General features: G+C 38.5%; 1 protein-coding gene across 1 annotated transcript in view; it reads left to right on the forward strand.

The window, feature by feature from the left end:
* Positions 1 to 22,808, forward strand: part of TM9SF2 (transmembrane 9 superfamily member 2) — a 59,655-nt gene extending 36,847 nt beyond the window's left edge. The window contains exons 10-17 of the mRNA XM_028112029.2: positions 316 to 448; positions 5,024 to 5,143; positions 8,362 to 8,419; positions 12,512 to 12,671; positions 13,803 to 13,954; positions 15,027 to 15,138; positions 18,591 to 18,762; positions 22,117 to 22,808. Of these exons, the coding sequence (XP_027967830.1) occupies positions 316 to 448; positions 5,024 to 5,143; positions 8,362 to 8,419; positions 12,512 to 12,671; positions 13,803 to 13,954; positions 15,027 to 15,138; positions 18,591 to 18,762; positions 22,117 to 22,184 (975 nt within the window). The 3' untranslated portion in view covers positions 22,185 to 22,808. The remainder of the gene's footprint in view (positions 1 to 315; positions 449 to 5,023; positions 5,144 to 8,361; positions 8,420 to 12,511; positions 12,672 to 13,802; positions 13,955 to 15,026; positions 15,139 to 18,590; positions 18,763 to 22,116) is intronic.
* The last annotated feature ends 974 nt before the right edge of the window (positions 22,809 to 23,782 follow it).

The raw sequence follows: 23,782 nt of genomic DNA on the forward strand, positions 1-23,782 counted from the left end.
AAGTAGATTGAAAAGGATAGAATGTGAGTAAAATTAAGTCATCAAGTTGGATCATAAAGCTTGACTATCACATTATTTTATATATCTTTTTGAAGTTTCTCAATATACTTAACATACAACATTCCTTTAAAAGCAATTCAAGAAAACTGTAAAGCTCTGGGAGTCAAACTTCATAAAACTTTGGAATTGGAATAAATACTAACATTCGTAAGTTTAAAAAAATTTTTCTGTATCAGCATATTCACCAGTGAACAAACTGTCTAGCTGTCCTGGTGATACCACATTGTCAGTTAAACAACTTCATTCCCTTTTTAGGAGGATGCCCAGGAAGAATTTGGCTGGAAACTCGTTCATGGTGATATATTCCGTCCTCCAAGAAAAGGGATGCTGCTATCAGTCTTTCTTGGATCGGGGACACAGATTTTAATTATGACTTTTGTGACTCTATGTAAGTATTCAGTGAAAATTAAAAAGTAGAAAATACTTTTTCTAAATAATTATTTGAGAATCAGTTTTCCGGGGTGCCTGGGTGACTCACTTGGTTAAGCATCCAACTCTTGATTTCAGCGCAGGTCATGATTTCCCTCTGTCCCTCCCCCTGCTTGCACACTCACACGTTCTCTCTCTAAAATAAATAGATAAAATCTTAAAGACAACACGGAAACCAGTTTTCCTAAGTGTAGCTAGGCTGGATTGTTTCTAAGAGTCCTTTTGGCTTTTAAATCTGTGTGCTTCGGCTATACATTACTTGGAGGCCGGGTTAGCTGTGCCGGAAAACTGACTTCCTATCTCCCTTACAGCTGCATAGAGACCAAGCCTTTGTCATGGAGTTGGAGCTGAAGATGACTAGGTACCTGAACACCATCTGGGTCTGAGTCTCAGTGGCTCGGAATGCGGGTCATGCAGATTGCCCCTGCCACCCTACCAGGAGCAGTATGATTAGGATTCCAAGACATTTTTGGCTTCCACTGAGAAAAAAAAAGGAGTAGAGGGAATGGGGCAGGAAGCTTTTTTTCTTTTTATTTTAAGATTTTATTTATTTGAGAGAGAGAAAGAGTGAGCACAAGCACAGGGAGCAGCAGGCAGAGGGAGAAGCAGGCTCCCCACTGAGCAGGGAGCCCGATGCGGGACTCGATCCCAGGACTCTGGGATCATGACCTGAGCTGAAGGCAGACGCTTAATCGTCTGAGCCCCCCAGGTGTCCCTGGACGCTTTTTGTAGACCTTCCTCATCTTGGAGGATTTAGGAAGCAAGGGAAAAATGTTATTAAATTTTTGTCAATTAAGACAATCTTTTTTTTTTTTTTTAAATAGCCCCTCCTCCTCCCGTAGAGTTATTGATTAGCCACAGGGGTGGTTCTGAGGCTGCTGTATGGGAATACGGTATTTCTGCAGTTTTCCTAATTGTAAGAGATAAAAAGGTTTATGAATAGAGTTTTCTAAATTTTGCTTTTTTTAAAGATTTTATTTATTTGAGAGAGAGAATGAGATAGAGAGCATGAGAGGGGAGAGGGTCAGAGGGAGAAGCAGACTCCCTGCTGAGCAGGGAGCCCAATGCGGGACTCGATCCAGGGACTCCAGGATCATGACCTGAGCCGAAGGCAGTCGCTTAACCAACTGAACCACCCAGGTGCCCTCTAAATTTTGCTTTTATTTTCCTTATGTTTCCTTTATTGGTGCCTTCTACTGATGAACAGTAATGAATTATTACTGGAAGAACTCAGAAATCCCTGACCTTTTAATAATTTTTAATGAACATTTGTTCTTATGTTTGATTGCATATTAAATATGTAATACTAAAGTCATTTTATGTTAGTAAGGTTATTCCATGTTTTTATGATGGAACTATATAAATGCTTTACAAAGAGGATTCTCACTTCCAAATGTCTGGCACCTGAATAAGCTTGAGAACCACTCATTTACACCTCTAGGCTTACTTTGAAGACTAATCTGAAGATTAACTAGAAATATGTATCTTTATCTACTTGGGTAAGGAGATGCAGCTGTGATGAGTAGGCCTAGAATTCTTAAGTATATTATACTGAAGAGGGTAGGTTGGGAGAAGGCATCATGACAGAGGTTTGGACACAGCCAGAGGATAGCATGAAGGCATTAGATCCCCACTGAGCCAGGATAGAGCTAGAGCAGAGTGGATGCTTCAGGACAGAATTCTGCTTGGAAAAAAAGAAAATTTTTTTTTTTTTAAGATTTTGTTTATCGGTCAGAGGGAGAGAGCACAAGCAGGGTGAGCAGCAGTCAGAGGGAGAAGCAGGCTCCCCACCGAGCAAGGAGCCCGAAGCAGGACTTGATCCCAGGACCCTGGGATCATGACCCAAGCCAAAGGCAGGCGCTCAACCAATTGAGCCACCCTGGCGTCCCCTGCTTGAAAATTTTATTAGGAGTTGCCTTCTGTCATTATCTCATTCTTGTTGGGGGTCTGCTAGAAAGTGAATTCGTGAGGAAGGAAAGTTTCAGAGAGCCTAGGGATCATTTTCCTTAAATGTTCAAATATGAACTTTCTCTTTCAGAACAGTCCATTTCTCAGTTCTGGGGAGAATGGGGGGGATGCATTTTGGTTGAAATTCTGGTAGGTCTTCTAAAGTTACCCTGGTTGGTTTCCTGCCCCTTAGTCGGTGCTGATCAGGTCTGGGTGAGCATGTGCTTGATTTTGTACGCCACAGAAATGCTGGGAACTTTCTTGTTCCTGGGATTAGCCACTTGGATTTCTTACTGAGCAAATTCATAACTTCTGAATCCCAGCTTAAAGCCAGGAATCTCTACAAATATAAGATAGCATTTTTCTTATTAGTCAGGTGGGTTATATAAGGAAGAACAAATAAAACCAACCAAATAAATAAAGGTAGAAGCCAGAATTTCCCCAAGTTACTGACCAAGTACTTCAGTAACTTCAGAAAGCTAATGGTACTATGAAATCTTTATTCTCTTGTTTTATTCATTGATTAGATTCTGTCTTATCTTTTGTGTTTGAATGTTGTAAGGTATTTTTTACCCCAGAGGACCCAGTATTATTATTATTATTATTATTTTTAGATTTTATTTATTTGAGAGAGAGCGAGCGAGCACAAGCAGAGGGAGAGGGAGAAGCAGACTCCCTGCTGAGTAGGGAGCCCCATGCGGGGCTTGATCCTGGAACTCTGGGATCATGACCTGAGCCAGAGGCAGACACTTAACCAACTGAGCCACCCAGGCACCACCCCCATCCCCCCATTATTATTTTAAAAGGGAACAAAAGTGGGACTATTTCTTGGTGGGAATATCTTTATTCATATTAATTTTAAAAAGCTGTACTTGACAGAGCACTTGGGTAGCTCAGTCGGGTTAAGCATCCAGTGCTTGGTTTCAACTCAGATCATGATCTCAGGGTCATGGGATAGAGCCCTGCATCAGCTCTGTGCTCAGCACGGGGAGGGAGAGAGAGAGAGACACACAGACACCCCGTCTCTTTCCCTGGCTCCTTCTGCCACACACACACACACACCCCGTCTCTTTCCCTGGCTCCTTCTGCCACACACACACACACACACACACACACACCTGTCTCTTTCCCTGGCTCCTTCTGCCACACACACACACACACACACACACACACACACCGTCTCTTTCCCTGGCTCCTTCTGCCTCTCCCCCAGAGAGAGAGAGAGAGAGAGACACACACATACACACACACCCGTCTCCTTCCCTGGCTCCTTCTGCCACACACACACACACACACACACATACCCCGTCTCTTTCCCTGGCTCCTTCTGCCTCTCCCCCAGAGAGAGAGAGAGAGAGAGAGACACACACACATACACACACACCCGTCTCTTTCCCTGGCTCCTTCTGCCACACACACACACACACACACACACACACACACCCCGTCTCTTTCCCTGGCTCCTTCTGCCACACACACACACACACACACACACACACACCTGTCTCTTTCCCTGGCTCCTTCTGCCACACACACACACACACACACACACACACACACCGTCTCTTTCCCTGGCTCCTTCTGCCTCTCCCCCAGAGAGAGAGAGAGAGAGAGACACACACACATACACACACACCCGTCTCCTTCCCTGGCTCCTTCTGCCACACACACACACACACACACACACACACACACACACCCCGTCTCTTTCCCTGGCTCCTTCTGCCTCTCCCCCAGAGAGAGAGAGAGAGAGAGAGAGACACACACACATACACACACACCCGTCTCTTTCCCTGGCTCCTTCTGCCACACACACACACACACACACACACACACACACACACACACCCCGTCTCTTTCCCTGGCTCCTTCTGCCTCTCCCCCAGAGAGAGAGAGAGAGAGAGACACACACACATACACACACACCCCGTCTCTTTCCCTGGCTCCTTCTGCCTCTCCCCCAGAGAGAGAGAGAGAGTGAGACACACACACATACACACACACCCGTCTCTTTCCCTGGCTCCTTCTGACACACACACACACACACACACACACACACACACACACACACACACACACACCCCCCGTCTCTTTCCCTGGCTCCTTCTGCCTCTCCCCCAGAGAGAGAGAGAGAGAGAGAGAGAGAGAGACACACACACACACACACCCGTCTTTTTCCCTGGCTCCTTCTGCCTCTCCCCCAACTCATGCTCTCCCTCTCTCCCTCCCACTCCCCCTCCCTCCTCCTCTCTCTCTCAAAAAAATAAATCTTAAAAAAAAAAGAAGAAGCTGTACTTGAATCAGAAGAGCTGAAAACACTCGTGAGCACCCATTCAGCCTTCCCTGATAATAGGAAAGGTGGGGGTCTTACGGACCCCGGCAAGAAATATTCAAAGTAGAGTTCGCTTTATTATCCTGTTGATAATAGTACCTTAAAATATTACTAACATTTAGTGTGGCCGGATGGTAAGACAGTATATTCATGAAATTGTATTTGGTTTCTTGTTTAAAAAATGAAAGCTGTCTTCTGTCACTTTAGAGAGGAAACAGTAATAAAATTTGTAACTTAAAATCACTTATTTTTTAGTTTTTGCTTGCCTGGGATTTTTGTCACCTGCCAACAGAGGAGCACTGATGACTTGTGCTGTGGTCCTGTGGGTGCTGCTGGGCACACCCGCAGGCTATGTCGCTGCCAGATTTTATAAGTGTAAGTAAGAGCCACCCTGACTGTCACGTCGGGAATCTCATCTGTTCCATCACTGCACCTGAGCCAGTAGGTGATTTTTCTCGAACCAATATGTATCATAGGTACATATCTTTATATAAAAGAAGCTTGTGATGGGGATGACCTTCCCTAGATTTTATTTGTTAAAAAAGGTTTGTACAGTGAGGTAAGCAAATTTAGGTGCTGCTTATCCATCATTCCCTCTGTTCTTTTAAGTTTTGACATAAGAGGTTTGGCTGAACAACTTAGATTGCTACATTCATAGAAATGTGTATAGACTAATCAAGGAAGATAATATAATTACGAGTATCATTGATTTATTAACTAAAATAAGTAATATATATAGTAATACCTTTTCTTAAATAAGAGGTCATGCTAAAGAGCCCTGATATAATTTAATTTGCTTTTATAATTTAATTAGTTGCAATCTCTTGTATTCTTGCTTTCTAAAAGTAAAATAAAGTTCAGTGAAAAACAGCGTCCGGGCCCCAGGGTAAGGATGGGCTATGACTAGATGACTTGGAAAGCAGTTTTGCCAGGGTCAGTGAATGCCCGGGTTGCTGTGGAATTCTGAAGTCTATTGAGATGACCTCATAGGTAATCTGTAATTTAAAGTGACAGGGACAGGGAGGAGGTAAAAAACTCATGCTCTGAAAACTGTAAGACATTGATGAAAGAAATTGAAGACACAAACAAATGGAAAGATATACCATGCTCATGGATTAGAAGAATTAATAGCATTAAAATGTCCATGCTACCCAAAGCAATCTGCTGATTCAGTGCAATCCTTATCAAAATACTAATAGTATTTTTCACAGAACTAGAACAAATAAACCTAAAATTTGTATGGAATCAAAAAAGACCCTGAGTAGCCAAAGCAGTCTGGAGAAAGAACAAAACTGGAGGTATCACAATCCAAGATTTCAAGATAACACTACAAAACTGTAGTGATTAAAACAGTGTGATACTGTCACAAAAATAGACACATAGATCAATGGAACAGAATAAAAAGCCCAGAAATAAACTCACACTTACATGGTCAATGAATCTGTGACAAAGGAGGCAAGAAGATAGAGTGGGGAAAAGACAGTGTCTTTAAAAAATGGTGCTGGGAAAACAGGACCACTTTCTTAAACCATATACAAATACAAATGTAAAATGGATTAAAGACCTAAATGTGAGACCTGAAACCATAAGCCCCTAGGAGAGAGCAAACAGGTACGTGATCTTTTACATCAGCCTTAGTGACACGTCTGTGGATAGGTTTCCTCAGGCAAGGGAAACAAAAGCAAAAGTAAACAATAGGAACTACACCAAAATAAATATCATTGTCCTTTTGCACAGTAAAAGACAAATATTTTCTATGATTTCATTTATATGTGGAATCTAAAAAACAGAAAACAAAAAAATAGACTCTTAAATACAGAGAACAAACTGGTGATTGCTAGAGAGGAGGTGGGTGGGATTTGGGCGAAATAGATGAAGGGAAATAAGATGTACAGACTTGGCAGTTATTAAGTAAGTCATGGAGGTGAAAAGTACCGCATAGGAAGTGTAGCCAATAATACTGTTGTGTGGTGAACATTGAGTAATGTATAGAATTGTGGGACCAGTATGTTGTACGCCTGAAACTAATGTCACATTGTGTTAGTTATACTTCAGTAATAAATTAGGGGGGGAAAAAGTGCCCACCAAAGAAAAAAAAAAAAGGCGGAAGATGAGACAGAGCTAAGGTTGATGTGAATAAGGTTTGAGGTAGGACACAGTCGGGGTACAAACACATCCTTACAGTGAGGTTGGCTAGACCCGCCCCAAATAGAAGTATTAGACTTTGCCATATACAATGCTCCTGAAAACATGAAGTCCTATTTGTCTGTGTGTCTGTGTTTTACTGTTGGTGGATTTTGTCAGGGTTTTTTTTCTTTCTTTCTTTCTTTCCTTTCATCCTCTACTAAAGGACAGAGGATTGGTGTCGTGTGTTTTAATGCATATGAGATACGATTGGACCCCTGCCTCCCATGCAGCACTCTAGCTTTCTCAGCTCTGCTAGCTTTCTTTCAGTTCCTCTGTCAGGCTGTGTACCTTCACGTCTGCCTGAGGACTTCACCCCATGCTCTTCCCTGTGCTAGAAAGTTCCAGCTCATTCTCCCTCCCATCCCAGACCCTCTTTAACTCCTCTCCGTCCTTCAGATCTCAGCTGCACATGAATCAGGCAGAACATTCCAAGAGGTGCTGTCATGTGGCCCCAGTCACAAAATACTTCATTTTATGGAATATTTATGTTTCAATACATATTATTTGACTTTTGATTGGAATTGTATTAAACCCAGAATTAATACATTCACAATAGTCTCTTTATCAGTAATGCTGTGAATTCAAATCATATACATATAATTTGTCATTTTGTTGTCGGGCAAGTGGTACTTAAACTTGCTTATAAATGATTAAAACTTTTTTAAAAAATCAAAGCTGTTCTCACATCTCAGCCAGTTTTATCTCCAACTTTTAAACTGGAAGCAGGTAGTACTTTCATTTTTTACTCTATATACTTTTTACATTTTTTTTAAGCGGGGAAAAGAAATTAGGGTGAAAGGAGATTAACAGGCTCCTAAGCAAATTCTGTGAAGTGTCCAAAAGCCTTTCACTCTTCTTAGCCACCTGATCTGACACACTGACCTCCCCACCCCCACTGACACCCCCTACCAGAAACTGCAGTGCCAGAGGAGTCCTAAAGATTAGCCCTGCTGTGGAAATTTAAATGTGCTGCACTTTAGGCTTGAGGGTTCCTAGTTTTATAACAAATTCTGAAACTGGCTACAAGGTAAAGGAGAATCCCCAGTATGCCCTTTCTCTACCCAGGCCCATGGATTCAAACTGGCCTAGAGCTTAAGGGTTTGTTTTATTTTGAAATTAAAAAAAAAAAATTAGAAAAGAAGTGGTCTTGGTGACCTTCCTTTGATACTAGATTAATTATGCTGCAGCAAACCTCTTGAGAGCAGGGCTTATCCAGGGCAGTGCTGTGATGTGCATCCCTGATCTGGATCACTTGTGGAGGGGACTGTCATTATTTGCTAGTGTGATTTTCTAGGAGTGGGCACCCAGTGCTGTCTGAAAATTTGTTTAATGCTAGACATATATGGCCATTTGGTTTGCTTTGAAGAAAAGTCTGTGTGTTATCCCACTTTTGTTTTCTTCTACAGCCTTTGGAGGTGAGAAGTGGAAAACAAACGTTTTATTGACATCATTTCTTTGTCCTGGGTAAGTAATAGTAACTTTTCAGTAGTAACTTTCTTACATAGTCATAAAATCTAGTGCCCAAATGTTCATTCTCTTAAGTCTTGAATCTTCTCTGTCTCTAAACCATGTACCCTAGAAAATGAATTTAATTTTTAAAAAAGGGATAAAAAGTGAATATTTAATAAACATTTGCACAGTGACTACCACATGCCATATCTGGAAAAAGTATCTCTCTCTTTTTTTTTTTTAAGATTTTATTTATTTGTCAGAGAGCGAGAGAGCACAAGAAGGGGGGACAGCAAGCAGAGGAAGAAGCAGGCTCCCCGCTGAGCAGGGAGCCTGATGCGGCACTCAGTCCCAGGACCCTGGGATCATGCCCTGAGCTGAAGGCAGACACTTAACCGGCTGAGCCACCCAGGCGTCCCTGGAAAAACTATCTTTGCACATGAGAAATTGTTAAATTCCTTTTCTTAAAAGTCTGTTTCTTAGCCCATGTAAGTTGGTCTGGCATGTTGTTGTGTAAGCCTGCATTGAAAGCTTTTTTTTTTCTTTAAAGATTTTTATTTATTTGACAGACAGATAGCGAGAGAGGGAACACAAGCAGGGGGAGTGAGAGAGGGAGAAGCAGGCTTCCCGCTGAGCAGGGAGCCCAATGCGGGGCTCGATCCCAGGACCCCGGGATCGTGACCTGAGCTGAAGGCAGACGCTTAACGACTGAGCCACCCAGGCGCCCCGTATTGAAAGCTTTTGACCTAATCACAAGAAGGGGTTTTCACCTGAACATAGTTTAGGCAAGCGAACATTTTTAGATTTCTATCAAAAGTATTGCCGCTTTTAAGCCACCTAAGTGTCCGTGGATAGATGAATGGGGTAAAGAAGATGTGTGTGTGAATATATATACACATGCAATGGAATATTACTCAGCTATAAAAAAAAAAAAAGAACGAGATCTCGCCATTTGTGACAACATGGATAAACCTAGAGGGTATTATGCTAAGTGAAGGAAGTGAGACAGAGAAAGACAGATACCATAAGATTTCACTTACATGTGAAATCTAGAAATAAATGAACAAAACAGAAGTAGACTCATAAACACCGAGGACAAATTGGTGGTTGCTGGAGGGGAGGGGGATGGGCAAAATAGATGAGGGTTAAGAGGTACAAATGTCCAGGTGTAAAATAAGCAACAGGTGAAAAGTACAGCATAAGGAACATGGTTGATAATATTGTACTAACATTAAATGGTAACAGATGGTGACTTTGTTTATCCTGGTGAGCACTGAGCAACCGATAAGCATTGTCAAATCACTGTTGCACACCTGAAACTAATATAACATTGTATGTCAACTATAATTCAAAGGTAAAAAATTATTTTAAAGTGTTACCCCTTTATTTAGAGTTCATTCCATTAAGTAGAGTAATATGTAGCAAGTGTTTAAAAAAAAAAACAACAGTCACATAAAAACAAATAACTGTGACCCTTTGGAGGATAGCTTTTGATATCAAGTATCTGATTGATATCTGGTCCTAGAAATAGAACCCACTTTCTTCCCAACTCCCAATTTCGAGTGGACAAGCCTCTGAGTAATCAGCAGCAGTAATGAAAGCCAAAGGTTAAATTTAGAAACCAGGAATTCCATTTGCAGGCCAGAAATGAAAGAGTGACAATAGTTGCATTGTTTATACATGTTTGGGATAAAGATTCTCTCAGATAATTACCTCCAGGGAAGAACGGCATGCTTCTCAGCCATTCGTGTTGTATTCAGATTTTTAGATGCTTCTCTCAAACTGTATCCTTTGTCAACTAAAGAAGTGTCTCTTCTTCCCAGGACAAGTCAGCTGTGATTTCCTTCAGAATCTTGCCTTTCAGACATTCCTCCCAATCTCTGGCATCTTCTCTTTCTCCCTTTCTCTACGTTCTGTTCATGTGTTTCATCTCCTTTCCTTCAAATATACTTAGGCCTCCCAAATCCTAAAAAGCGCTTCTTCTCATAAGCATTTTTCCCTCTATCTTATTTCTTTTACGTTCCCAGCAAACTGCCTTGAAAAAACATTCTACATTCCTTTTTTCTCAGCATACATTTACAGTGTAAATCCACGTCATCTGTCTTCCCCATCACTTTAGTGAAAACTTTTCTCAAAGCTTACCAACAATATGCCCATTTCTAAATCTAGAAATCATTTTCTCTGTCTTCACTCTCTCTCTCTACATTATCATCTAAGATCGGGATACTTTCTCCTTGAAACGCCTTTCTTTTTTGGCTTTATAGAAATTATCCTAAGCCAGTTCTTTTATATCTCTGATCAGCCCTTCTTTGGTTTATCTTCTTCATCCCCCTTAGAAGTAAGTGTTCACCAGAAGGATGGTAAGGTAATGAGAGAGGGAGAAAGAAGAAAAGCGCACAAGAGTGCACCAAGAACCCAAGGGGGCAGGGAGAATTGGTGTTCACCTAAGAAAAAAAGTACCATTTAATGGGGCGCCTGGGTGGCTCGGTCAGTTAAGCGTCTGCCTTTGGCTCAGGTCATGATCTCAGGGTCCTGGGATCGAGTCCCGTATCCTCCCTGCTCAGGAGTCTGCTTCTCCCTCTGCCCCTCCCCTTCCGCTCCTGCTCTCCCTCTCCCTCCCTCCTTCCCCCCCAAATAAATAAAATAAAAATAAATAAAAATAAAATCTTTAATAAAAAAAGTACCACTTAATGACATGAAATTAATTCATGTAATTTATGTGAACACCTGCATATAATTATTACAGTAGACACAACAAAATGGCATTTGATATTATTAAACGTTTCCATATTAAAAATAATTTAATGGAGAAATTCTTGCTTATATTAATAAAAATCTCTGTGATATAATTTGTATACAGAGAACATCAACAAATTTCAACTATAAAACAGAGAATTAAAAGAGTTTGGCAGTATGGCTAGGTATCCGCTAATATTCTAAGATCCTGAATACTACCGATAGCAAATGAAATGTGTTAGTGGTAGTTGTGGTTGTATGGGAAGAGGACTCTATTCACAGGAGTATTAGCCACAGAAAACCTTCATAATATCTGAAATAACTTGTCAAAACGCGCACCACCCAAGGTGACAAGTTTACAAAGCTAATCAGCTAGTGTAAGACCCAAACTCACCGTGTTACTTGATGTGAGAGTACCAGGCGTCCGAGGAGTTGGGCAGTGTGCCACGGCTGCTGGCACAGAAAACCTAGGAGGAGACCAGATACTCATGGAAGCGTGCTAGATGTGGCATCCCAGACCAGAGGGAGAGGAAGTGTTAGGTGATGCTGGTGAAATTGTCTAAATGAAAGGAGAGACTCTCTTCTTACCAGTCACACACACAATCAGTTCCAGGTGCACTCTAAATGTAACGGGCGTCACGATTAGAAGAAAATAGAGAAAAAGAAGAAGAAGAAAATATAGAAGAGTATCCTAATGATCCCAGGTTAGGAAAGACTTTCTTTTCTTAAAATACACAAAGGACAAAGGGAAAAATTAATGGCTGATCACATTAAAAACTGTGTGGGGAATGTAGAAACAATTACAGTATGATTACAGCCATGTTTTTAAAAAGGTACTCATTGAAGAAGGACTGAAGGGAAATTTAGTATACACGTTCACTTGTTTGGGTTCACAGAAAGCTATAAACTGGGAGAACGAGATATTTAACAAGGAATTATTAGTAGCTGGAATACATAAATAACTCACATCTATGATTTGGAAAAGATGTACAACCGAAATGAAAAATGAGTGGTAGATGTAACCAGCAGGTCACAGAAATAATACCTATAAAGCCAACAAGCACAAGATGCTCAGCGGCAGTTGTCAACAGGAAATGCAGATTAAAACAACAAACTTGACAATCCGAAGCATGATGAAATATGTAAAGAGGTAACTTTCATAAACTGCTGGTGGGAGTTTAAGTCAGGCAGAAAAATCTGGAAAGCAATTTGGCAGTTTCTAGTGAAGTTTTAAATCCATGTACCCCATTACTCAGCAATTTCATTTTCTTTATACATAACACAGAAATTATAATATTAATTACATATGATTGGTACTCTATCATTTGCTTCTGACTCAAGTTTTACCCAAAAGCCTGTTGTGTCTTTCAGGATTGTATTTGCTGACTTCTTCATAATGAATCTGATTCTCTGGGGAGAAGGATCTTCAGCAGCTATTCCTTTTGGAACGTTGGTTGCCATATTGGCTCTTTGGTTCTGCATCTCTGTGCCTCTAACATTTATTGGTGCATACTTCGGTTTTAAGAAGAATGTAAGTTTATGGGTGTTTATTCAAATAAATTTCAGCTAAGGAAATTAGCATATGCTACCTTACAAGATAGAAAGGTGTCTTTAAAAAAAGGATATATATCTTTTTTAAGATTTTATTTATTTATTTGAGAGAGAGAGAAGGAGAGATGGTGAGAGCGCACAAGCGGGGAGGAGACGGAGAAGCGGGCTCCCTGCAGAGCAAGGAGCCTGATGTGGGGCTCGATCCCAGGACCCTGGGATCGTGACCTGAGCTGAAGGCAGACGCTTAATGACTGAGCCACCCAGGTGCCCCTAAAATTTTTTTGATTACATAGATAAGTAAGTACTTGAAATTCTGAAAATACGCCTATTAAAAATACAGACACTGAAGAAGGACATGATGGTTCTCTACCTGTACACATATATATGTATATCTGTAAAATAATTTAGTCCACAGAAGTATCATCTCAATGAGAATACCAGGTTTTAAGTTTTTGATGTATTATCACAGAAACTGTAGAAATATGTTTTTGCAGTTTTTGCAAGAAAATGAATTTCTACATATGTACCCGTTTTTCCCCTCAGCTATGTTTTAGGTACTTTAGGTTTCACTTATTTTTATACTACCATGTCATGTGTTAATAAAAGGGAAGACATTATCAATAGCTTATGATCATAAAGCTTCATATAGCCATTCATTTTTGCCTTTGTGTTCTTAAGTCTTAGTAGAATTGAGCTATTTTTAAAAAGATGACATTGCCCGTCTCCAAATAAAAATACATTGACAGTAATTTCAGAACCAGCTGATTTCTTACAAGTATATAATTAAAAGGGAAAACCTTTCTTTTGTCTTAACTATTATTTTTAAGTACGATGTTATCTCCTTCTGTGTATTTCTTACTTTATCTAAAGCCATTAGCGGATAGCTGCTGGAAACAGTGGTGGCTTGCTCCAGTAGACAGACTGAATATTGTACTCATAGTGTTTGGGTCATTGCTTCTAAATACAGATTTCGGTTTGATGATTTAAGTAGACTTGTATTACCGATAGTGTCGGCACGGAAGCTGAGGAAAAAGCAGGCAAATAGTCTAATAATAGAAAAGAATTTTTAAAATAGATTATAATTATGAATGCTTTCTTTATTTTACTGAAGGCCATTGAACACCCAGTTCGAACCAATCAGATTCCACGTCAGATTCCTGAGCAGTCCTTCTACACAAAGCCATTGCCTGGTATTATCATGGGAGGGATTTTACCCTTTGGCTGCATCTTTATACAGCTTTTCTTCATTCTGAATAGTATCTGGTAAGCTAAGTGTGAAGTCTTATTCCCTTTACCCTTATTATGTAGTATTAGCTTTCTCTTTTTGTTTCTCTTGATGACTCTTTGTATCTTATAAAGGTAAACTGTTCTCTAGTAATCAAAAATCTTAAGAGCCAAAAGGTTATTTTATCTTTTCCATGTGAGGAAAGGAATAATAGTGGTAACAGCTATTATTAATTGAGTGCTTATTAATTCTCTTAATTCCCAGACCTCTATGAGGTGTGTATTACCCCCGTTTTAGAGAGACAGAGGTGTGAAGCCTTGGATGTTCAGTCCTTGATTTGTAGCACACAGCTACTGTGTAACAGGAAATTAACCTGTCTCTCCAAACCTGTGTTCTTCAGTAAGTGATCCCTACTGCTTCAGAGAGAGGATACTCTGAGCCCGTGTATAAAGGGGATTCGAGCAAGCGCTGGGAGAAGGGTGGTGACCTTCAGAGTTCTTACTAATCCCAGGATTCCTTCATTCTCTGATTTCTTATTTGCATGGAGAAACTCATAGTGCTAATTTTGAGACAGTCTATTATTAGGGTGTATACACTGCAGTATGGCATCATTATTTGATCACATTGACATGTTACAGCAGGTACCAAGGTTTGCAGTAGCATAAAGTCAGAACTGAATTTGAACTTTTTAGCAATTAGAACGTATCTTTCCTTCCCGATTGTTAGAGCATTTTCACAATTCATCTGTTTCTGTCTCAATAAGAAACAATATGTACCAAAAGGAACCCTTTTTTACTTTGGCTCTGCCTGTCCATTAATTTTTTATTGAATTTATCTGACTCACCGGTAGACAATTAGACTAAGCATATTTGAATAAGAGTTTCAGGTTCTACTTGAGTGAGAAGGCAGAATCCAATGACACTGCCGTATCCTTTCCTCTCCCTGTCCCACCCCTACTCCATCGCTGTCTACACCTGTGAGCGTTTGTTGTCTTTGATTAATTGGGACAAAAAGCAAACACTTCCCAGTTCAGGGACTGTGAAAAGATTGTGTCATTTATAGTGTCAAAGAGAAAATGTTTATAGTTTAATCTTGACGTATTTGTTATAGGTCACACCAGATGTATTACATGTTTGGCTTCTTATTTCTGGTGTTTATCATTTTGGTGATTACATGTTCAGAAGCAACTATACTTCTTTGCTATTTCCACCTATGTGCAGAGGTACGTATTAGCAGTGTTCACTTAATTTGTAGAAAGTGTTTATAATTTTGGCATAAAGCAACTTTGAATACTATTAATTGAAATAATTTCTGTAAATATGTGTTTATTAAGATAGAAATTGACCTGTATTCCTAAATCAAATGTAGCCCTCTTTAGAAATGGATTAAGATAGTATCTCAGTTCAGTATATTTATATTTATTTAGAGCTTAAATTTATAAATGTTAATTTTCTGAGAATAGCACATTATGCTGAATTTTCATTTTTGAGTTTTTAAATGTCTAAATTAAAAATTAACATTCTTTATGAAATACAGATATTTCTAGACTGAAAATTTAGTAAACATTTTCAAGTGGAAAAATACATTGAAACATTTCAGCAATTACATTATAATGAATTATATTCATGGCAAAATGATGGCATTCTTATGTAGAATTAATTTTTAGAGGTCTAGGTTGTATTAAATCATTCTTTTATAGTTATTTTCTATACAGGAGGTTAAGTCTAACTATTAAACTTGAGGTGCTTTTTTTTTTCAAATTAAGGTTAAATTCACATAACTTAAAATTAACCATTTCAAAGTGAACAGTTCAGGGCACTTACTACATTCATTTACAGTGTTGTGTAATTACTACCTCTTTCTAGTTCTGAAATATTTTCATCACCCTTAAATAAAATCTCATACCTATTAAGCACTTACTTCCCATTCTCCTCTCCCTACAAGACCCTGTGGCAATCACCAGTCTGCTTTCTGTCTACAGATTTACCTATTCTGGACATTTCATAAAACTGGAATCCTACGATATGTGGCCTTTTGTGTCTGGCTTCTTTTACTTTAGCAGAATGTTTTCAAGATTCAGTACTTTGTTCCTTTTTATAGCTGAATAATATTCTGTTGTACAGATATATCCCAATTTCTTTATCCATTCATCTGTTGATGGAAATTAGGTTTGTTTCTACCTTTTGGCTATTGAGAATAGTGGTGCTATGAGCATTCATGTACAAATACTTGTTTGAGTACCAGTTTTCAGTTCTTTTGGGTATATACATAGGAGTGGAATCGCTGAGTCATATGATAATTCTTTTAACTTTTTGCAGAACCACTAAACTTTTTTTTTTTTTTTAAGATTTTATTTATTTATTTGAGAGAGAGAGAATGAGAGGGAGAGAGCATGAGAGGGAAGAGGGTCAGAGGGAGAAGCAGACTCCCTGCTGAGCAGGGAGCCCAATGTGGGACTCGGTCCCGGGACTCCAGGATCATGACCTGAGCCGAAGGCAGTCACTTAACCAACTGAGCCACCCAGGCGCCCACCACTAAACTGTTTTTCACAGTGGCTATACATTATGTATTCCTACCAGCAATGCACAAGGGTTCTAATTCTCCACATCCTTTCCTACACTTGCTGTTTTCCTTTTTTTTTTTTTTTTTTTTTAACTCTAGCCATCCTAGTAGGTGTGAAGTGGTATCTACATATTGTGGTTTTGATTTTCATTTCCCAGTGACTAATGATGTTGAGCATCTTTTTTTGTGCTTGTTGACCATCTGTGTATCTTGTTTGGAGAAATGTCTGTTCAGATCTTTTGCCCATTTATGAACTGGGTAGTTTATCTTTTTGTTGAGTTGTAAGAGTCCTGTATATTTTCCGAATACTGAATACGAGACCTTTATCAGATATATTAGAGAATATATTTGCAAATATTTTTATATTGTAGGTTGTATTTTTTACTTGATAATGGCCTTTATGCAAAAGTTTTTATTTTGATAAAGTCTGATTTATCTATTTTTTTTGGTTGCCATATCCAAGAATTCATTGCTAAGTCCAAGGCAATGAAAATTTACCTCTGTATTTTTTTCTGAGTGTTTAGCTTATATATTTGGGTCATTGATTCATTTTGAGTTAATTTTTGGTTATGGTAATTAGGAATCCACCTCATTCCTTTGCATGTTGGATATTTAGTTTTTCCAGTACCATTTGTTAAAGAGACTATTCTTTCTTCATTGAATGGTCTTGTAACCTTGTGGAAAATGCATTGGCCATAGATGTATGGATTTATATCTGGATTCTCAATCAATTCTATTCCAGTGCTGTATATGCTGTCCTTATGCCTTATGCCAAAACAGTACCACACTGTTTTGATTACCATAGCTTTGTAGTAAATTCTGGAATTGGGAAGGGTAGGCCCTCCAATTTTGTTCTTTTGTGAAGATTATTTTGGCTACTCAGGACCCTTTGAAATTTCATATGAATTTGGGGTCAGCTTTTCCTTTCTTACAAAAAAAGGTTGTTAAATTCTGATAGGAAATGCACTGAATCTGTGAGATTTTTAGGAGAGTATTGCTGTCTTAACAGTATTAAGTCCTCCAGGCCATGAACATGGGAAGTCTTTCCATTTATTTCAGTCGACTTCAATTTTTTTTTACCGATGTTTTGTAGTTTTCAATATGTAAGTCTTTCGCGTCCTTGGTTGAATTTGTTCTTAGGTATTCTATTTTTTTGGATGCTGTTGTAAATAGAATTATTTTTTAAATTTCCTTTTCAGATTGTTCCTTGTTAGTATATAAAAACATAGCTGATTTTCATTTCAGTCTTGTACCCTGCAACTTGCTGAATTCATTTGCTATAGTAGTTTCTGTGTGTGGATTCCCTAAGATTTTCTCATTTGTGCTGGTATGCTTTTTAAGTATATTTATTTTTCACATATTCCAAGAGGTAGGAAAGAGTGAAGTATTTTTTTTTTAAGATCTCCTGCTAAGCTATAAGCTACTTTATGTAAAAGTAAGCAGAGCTGTTTTAAAATAAATCGACCTTGTTTAAATTTTGTTAGTAGTAACTGAAAATAGACTCAACCAGGCCTTGATAGGATAATTGTCTTCCTAATAATAGAGTTGACCAGACTATAAGATAAGTAATATTAATTTTGAACTATGTAAGTAAGCTCTTGTACATTGCTTTTCTTTGGGAAGAGTACATTTTAAAGTACATAAACCATTTAAGATTTTTCAGGGGCGCCTGGGTGGCTCAGTCAGTTAAGCCTCTGCCTTCAGCTCCAGTCATGATCCCAGGGCCCTGGGATCGAGCCGTGCGTTGGGCTCCCTGCTTGGCGGGGAGCCTGCTTCTCCCTCTCCCTCTGCCTGCCGCTCCCCCTGCTTGTGCTCACGTGCTTTCTCTCTCTCTGTCAAATAAGTAAATAAAATCTTAAAAAAAAAAAAATTTTTCCGACACGTTTTTAGCCAGTCTTTAAGTAGCTCCCCCCAAAATAGGGGATGGTTCTTAGCATCTTTGGTGAGGAGGGAAATGGGCAAAGTTCAGTAGGGGAAAGAGACTGGGAATGATAACAGTAATTAGGTTTGGGGGCTATTTCACTTAGCTGTGTTTGCTTTGTAACTCTGTTCAGCTACACGCTCTCTGTTAACTGGAAAGTAATTCTTGTTCTTTTCTTCTTGTATACCTAGGATTATCATTGGCAGTGGCGTTCATTCCTTACCAGTGGCTTTACTGCAGTTTATTTCTTAATATATGCAATACACTACTTCTTTTCAAAACTGCAGATCACAGGAACAGCAAGTACAATTCTGTACTTTGGCTATACCATGATAATGGTTTTGATCTTCTTTCTTTTTACAGGTAAGAATTAAAATGATTGGTTTTAGTTAATAAGTTTATAGGCAAAAGGCAAATTATTTATAAATATTTTCCTTTTATAAAATCCATGAAGGTTTCTACTACTCAGCACTCCTGTATTTAGCCCTCCTTGCAGCTAAGATTGTTTGGTCTGCTGCGCTGTGAGGTGGATGTCAGTAAACCAAAAGTGAGGGGACTGAACCTAAAGGAAGAAGGCTAGACAGGCTCCATTGTTGTGCTACCAGCCCAGGGGTACCTGGACCCACACCTGCCAAAGTTTTCCCCTGGTAACCTCTTAATGGTACAGTCTTTCTCAAGCTCATTTCAGAGGTAGGGTAAAAAGCTTTAGCTACCTCATTTTAGGGATAAGTAGAAATTGACGGGGTGAAGTCAAGATGAGCTTGAGAAAAATGTCATCAAGAAAACACACTCATAGAACACTCCTTATTCCAGAAGTTTTAAGTTTATATCTCCACTTTAAAATCCAGGTACCTAGGTGGGAAATTGTATTGGTATTTGTTACATATGTGTGTCTTATCTCTTCACTAGATAAAAGTTTTCTGCATCTTAGAGCCCTTAGAGTAGTTGCTTGGTAAACATTTATAGAATAACCAGACTAAAAAAAAAGAAAATTGTGGACCTTTCTTTTTCACAAAAAAAGGGCATCTAAAATTTTATCTTAGATTGTGTTTCATGCTCTGTGAGGAAGTATAGGATCTGAAAAGGAAAAGTGAATTAAAAATAAATTAGAACTGTTCTATTTTTTAGTCATCTGTTAACATTTGAGAGTATTAGGTAGGGTTTGAAATTCCCTGCTGCTATATCAGCGTAGAATGAACTTCAGGCTCTTACTCTGATTCTATATTCCAGGTCATTGGTCAGACAGAGTGGGATAGGTGTATGGGGGTGGGGGGCGCGGTTATCTTGGCACCACGTGTTGGATAAAATAGGTCCACAGCCATAAATCTTAATTAGTAGTCTGTAAAACAGAGGTAGCCTATGAAACAAGGAATTACTCTTTTTTGGTGCATCTGTATCTGTGTGTCCATAAGTGCATATATAGAATAATTTATTCCTTGCCTATGCACAAAAAGTAGTGATCTTAGTGAATGTCTCTTGTTTTTTCCAGGCATGTGATAGAATGATAGTTTAACCATCACCTAAAACTTTATTGTTCTTGATTTTTAGTGTTATATTTTATTTATTCGGAGTAAAACTTCATAATCCAAATTTGGGATCCACCTCAAATTAATCAACCAGTTTAACCAATAACTTGTGGTGTATTTTACTTTATGGGAAAGATTCTCTAGAGGGGAGTGGTGAGCCCTTTGAGTATCTGGCGTGTTTCTAAAGTGGAAGGTATCCGTATTTACTTCAGTACTCCACCATGTTATTGAAGTCAGTCTGCTTTACAAAACGAAACAGTGCTTCTGTTACATAAGGAAAGATGCCACTTTCATTATGTACATTATATTTACCCCATATTAAGAATGAAATAAAATACTAAAAGTATTTTGTTAAGAACGAAACCTAGGGTTGCCAAATGTGGTGATAAATGTATTTTCTCGTCTTAAAATATCTTATTATCTTGAAGTTCTTGCTAAGCATAAGGTTGTTTAAATACATTTATGTTTTCACCATTACTTTTCTAAAATAGCCCCAGCCTCTTCACAAACCTTACTTTTGAATATCCAAAAGGTGTATTTTTATGTCCTCTAAAACACACACAGTGACTGGCACATTTTAGGGGCATGTATGATAACATCCCATAATAACAGCCCATAGTCTCTTGACTTAGAAAATCTCCTTTAAAACTTTTTCTTTGTATTATATTTAAAATAATGGTGAAAACATTGGAACTTTAAATATAAAGCTTACACGAGGATATGTATATCCCCTCTGTGTTCTTCAGCACTTAGACTTACATTCTCGGGGTAATTCTGGAAAAATTCCAGTTTTTAAAAATATGGTAAACAGTTCACAATTTAGTAAATATTCTTTTGCAAAACAGAGTCTCTGAATTTATGTTTAGTAAATCTAAGCATGGTAAGGTTTAAAATAGCACTATACTTGAAGTCAGAAAAAGTGAATTTGCATTCTGATCCTGCTTACCAGCCAGCCATGTGGCCATTAGACATTTACTTAACTGATCATCATTTTTGTCACTTGTCTAGGATTCAGATTTTTTGGAATCTAGACTGATGAAGGTGCTTGAAAACCAAAGCATATCTTTTTTCATGAATCATCTCATTTACTCTATATAGGGCAGATAAAATTATCTGTTTTATTATATTTTATTCATTTTTTTAAAAGATTTTATTTATTTGAGAGAGAGACAGATAGTGACAGAGATAGCGGGAGAGAGCACAAGCCGGGAGGAGAGGGAGAAGCAGGCTCCCCGCCGAGCAGGGAGCCCGATGCGGGGCTCGATCCCAGGACCCTGGGACCATGACCTGAGCCGAAGGCAGCTGCTTAACCAACTGAGTCACCTAGGCGCCCCTATTTTATTTTATTTTATTTTATTTTAAAGATTTTATTTATTTGAGAGAGAGCACAAGCAGGGGGAGGGACAGAGGGAGAGGGAGAAGCAGGCTCCCCGCTGAGCAGGGAGCCCGATGCGGGGCTGGATCCCAGGACCCTGAGATCATGACCTGAGCCAAAGACAGATGCTTAACTGAGCCACCTAGGCGCCCCCAAATTATCTCTGTTTTAATCAGAAATGGGCTTGGAGATTTCCACTGACTAGTCCGAGGATAATACACACAGTCTTGACAGAGCTGCTCTGTCCTTGGACAGCACACCACCTCTCATATTCAGTGGGGGTGCATCTTTGTTATTTTCCTAATTTATCACTTTTAATACTTTGTGAAAAACTTTCTGAGTTTAGTTTTATTGTAGTTCTTTGGAAACTGATAATTCCCAATAACTATACTTAGAAAATATCCCCATTTGATTTTTTTATGAATTTGATATTCTGTTTAAGCTATTCATATCATACCTTGAATTAATTTTAATAGCAGTTTTCCATTTTGTGATAAAACATTCTTAAATAGGAAAGGAAAATTGGTATCCTATTCATCTTCTAATTTCAGGTTTCTTGCATGTAATAAGGAAAAGAATGTATTATGGAAAGCTTAAGTAATCTTAAAGTATAAAAAGTCCTATTTCTGTAAAAAATTTGGTTTGAGGTAGTTGTATATTTTTCAAAAAAGCTTATGGATCTATGGTATATTCCTGGTAAGTAAGTTTATAGTTTTGTGGCTTTTTTTTAAAGGAACCAATCATTTTAAGCCTGTGTTTTTGGTAAATTATGAAATTTCCTCTGGAAAGTGTTTATTTTTGTTTTTTCTTTTATAGGAACAATTGGCTTCTTTGCATGCTTTTGGTTTGTTACCAAAATATACAGTGTGGTGAAGGTTGACTGAAGAAGCCAGTGTGTCCAGTTAAAACAGAAATAAATTAAATTCTTCATCAACAAAGACCTGTTTTTGTGACTACCTTGAGTTTTATCAGACTTATTGGCCTAGTAATCCTTCAGAAACAGCGTAATTCTAAATACACCTCTTCCCGTACACCTGTCTCCACAAAATGTGTTTTCAACACTAAAACATTTGTATCGTGATTTGATTAAGTATATATTCAGTTGTTCTCAATGAAGAGCAAATTTAAATATTATGTGCATTTGTAAATACAATAGCTATAAAATTTTCAATACTTTTAATGGCAGAATAGAGGAGGCCATATGAAACAGTACTGATGAAATGCAGGACAGTTCATTGTAAATAGGATTTTCTAGGCTCGGTAGGTGGAAAGAATTATTTTTCTTTGAAGGAAATAACTTTTTATCATGGTAATTTTGAAGGATGATTCATATGATGTGTTTTTTGGGGGGGTGTGGCTTTTAAAAAAATCTTGTATTGGTTGTAACTGTTCATATCTTCTTTTCTGTGTTGACTTCATTATTCCCATGGTATTGGCCTTTTAAACTATGTGCCTCTGAGTCTTTCAATTTATAAATTTGTTATCTTAATAAATATTGTAAAAACGTCTTCATTGCATCATTAAGGAGAGTCTATAAACAGAAATCTGTTTACTAATGGTATTTTAAAATGGTGTATACTGTTTTATCAGATTTTACTGATTTTTGTTCGTGTAACACTTTCTTGGTTGACCTAAATGAAATTCCAGTCTCTTGGGCTTTGTGACAAATCTGAGATTTTCACTATTAGGCAGTAATAGAAATTTTAGTTGTGCACATCTAGCCAGATAAATGATGTAAGTCTAACAGTTACTATGGGCCTCACTACATTGCCATTAAGGATTTTATATTTTTGACCTGTTTTTCAAAAACACAGTATTTTTTATTTTTTAATAAAAATCTCAACCATTTTTATTATTTTTTTTTTTAGAGAGCGTGAGCAGGGAGGGAGGACTGAGGGGGAGAGAGGCAGAAGGAGAGGGAGAGAGAGAATTTTAAGAAGGCTTCAGGCCCAGTGGGGAGCATGATGCACACCCTGAGATCATGACCTGAGCTGAAATCAAGAGACGCCCAACCGACTGAGTCATCCAGGTGCCCCATTTTTAATTTTTTTAAGTCAGTATTTGTTTATATATTAGCAATGACTAGCAAATCTCCCTCTTTATGATTACATTGTCTTCACTTGGATTTCACAGTTTTATTTCTTAAAAGTTAAGAAATAACTTTCTGGGGCGCCTGGGTGGCTCAGTCGGTCAAGCATCTGCCTTCAGCTCAGGTCATGATGCCACAGTCCTGGGATCGAGCCCCACATCGGGCTCCCTGCTCGGTGGGGAGCCTGCTTCTCCCTCTGCCTCTACCCCTCCCTCCCACTCGTGCTCTCTCTCAAATAAATACAATCTTAAAAAAGAAATAACTATTTCTCTTTCACATTCATCTAATTGAAATCCATTTATGTGGAAAAAGAAGTTTGGTATGATTTCAGAAACAATCTGCTTACACCTATAAGAATATTCGTCTTGTATTTTAGGGGGATGGTTCTTGCTG

This window comes from Eumetopias jubatus, unplaced genomic scaffold (assembly GCF_037043125.1).
Source record: "Eumetopias jubatus isolate StellerSeaLion01/CBP00866 unplaced genomic scaffold, mEumJub1_p1.0 scaffold_3, whole genome shotgun sequence".
NCBI classification, from domain to species: Eukaryota; Metazoa; Chordata; class Mammalia; order Carnivora; family Otariidae; genus Eumetopias; species Eumetopias jubatus.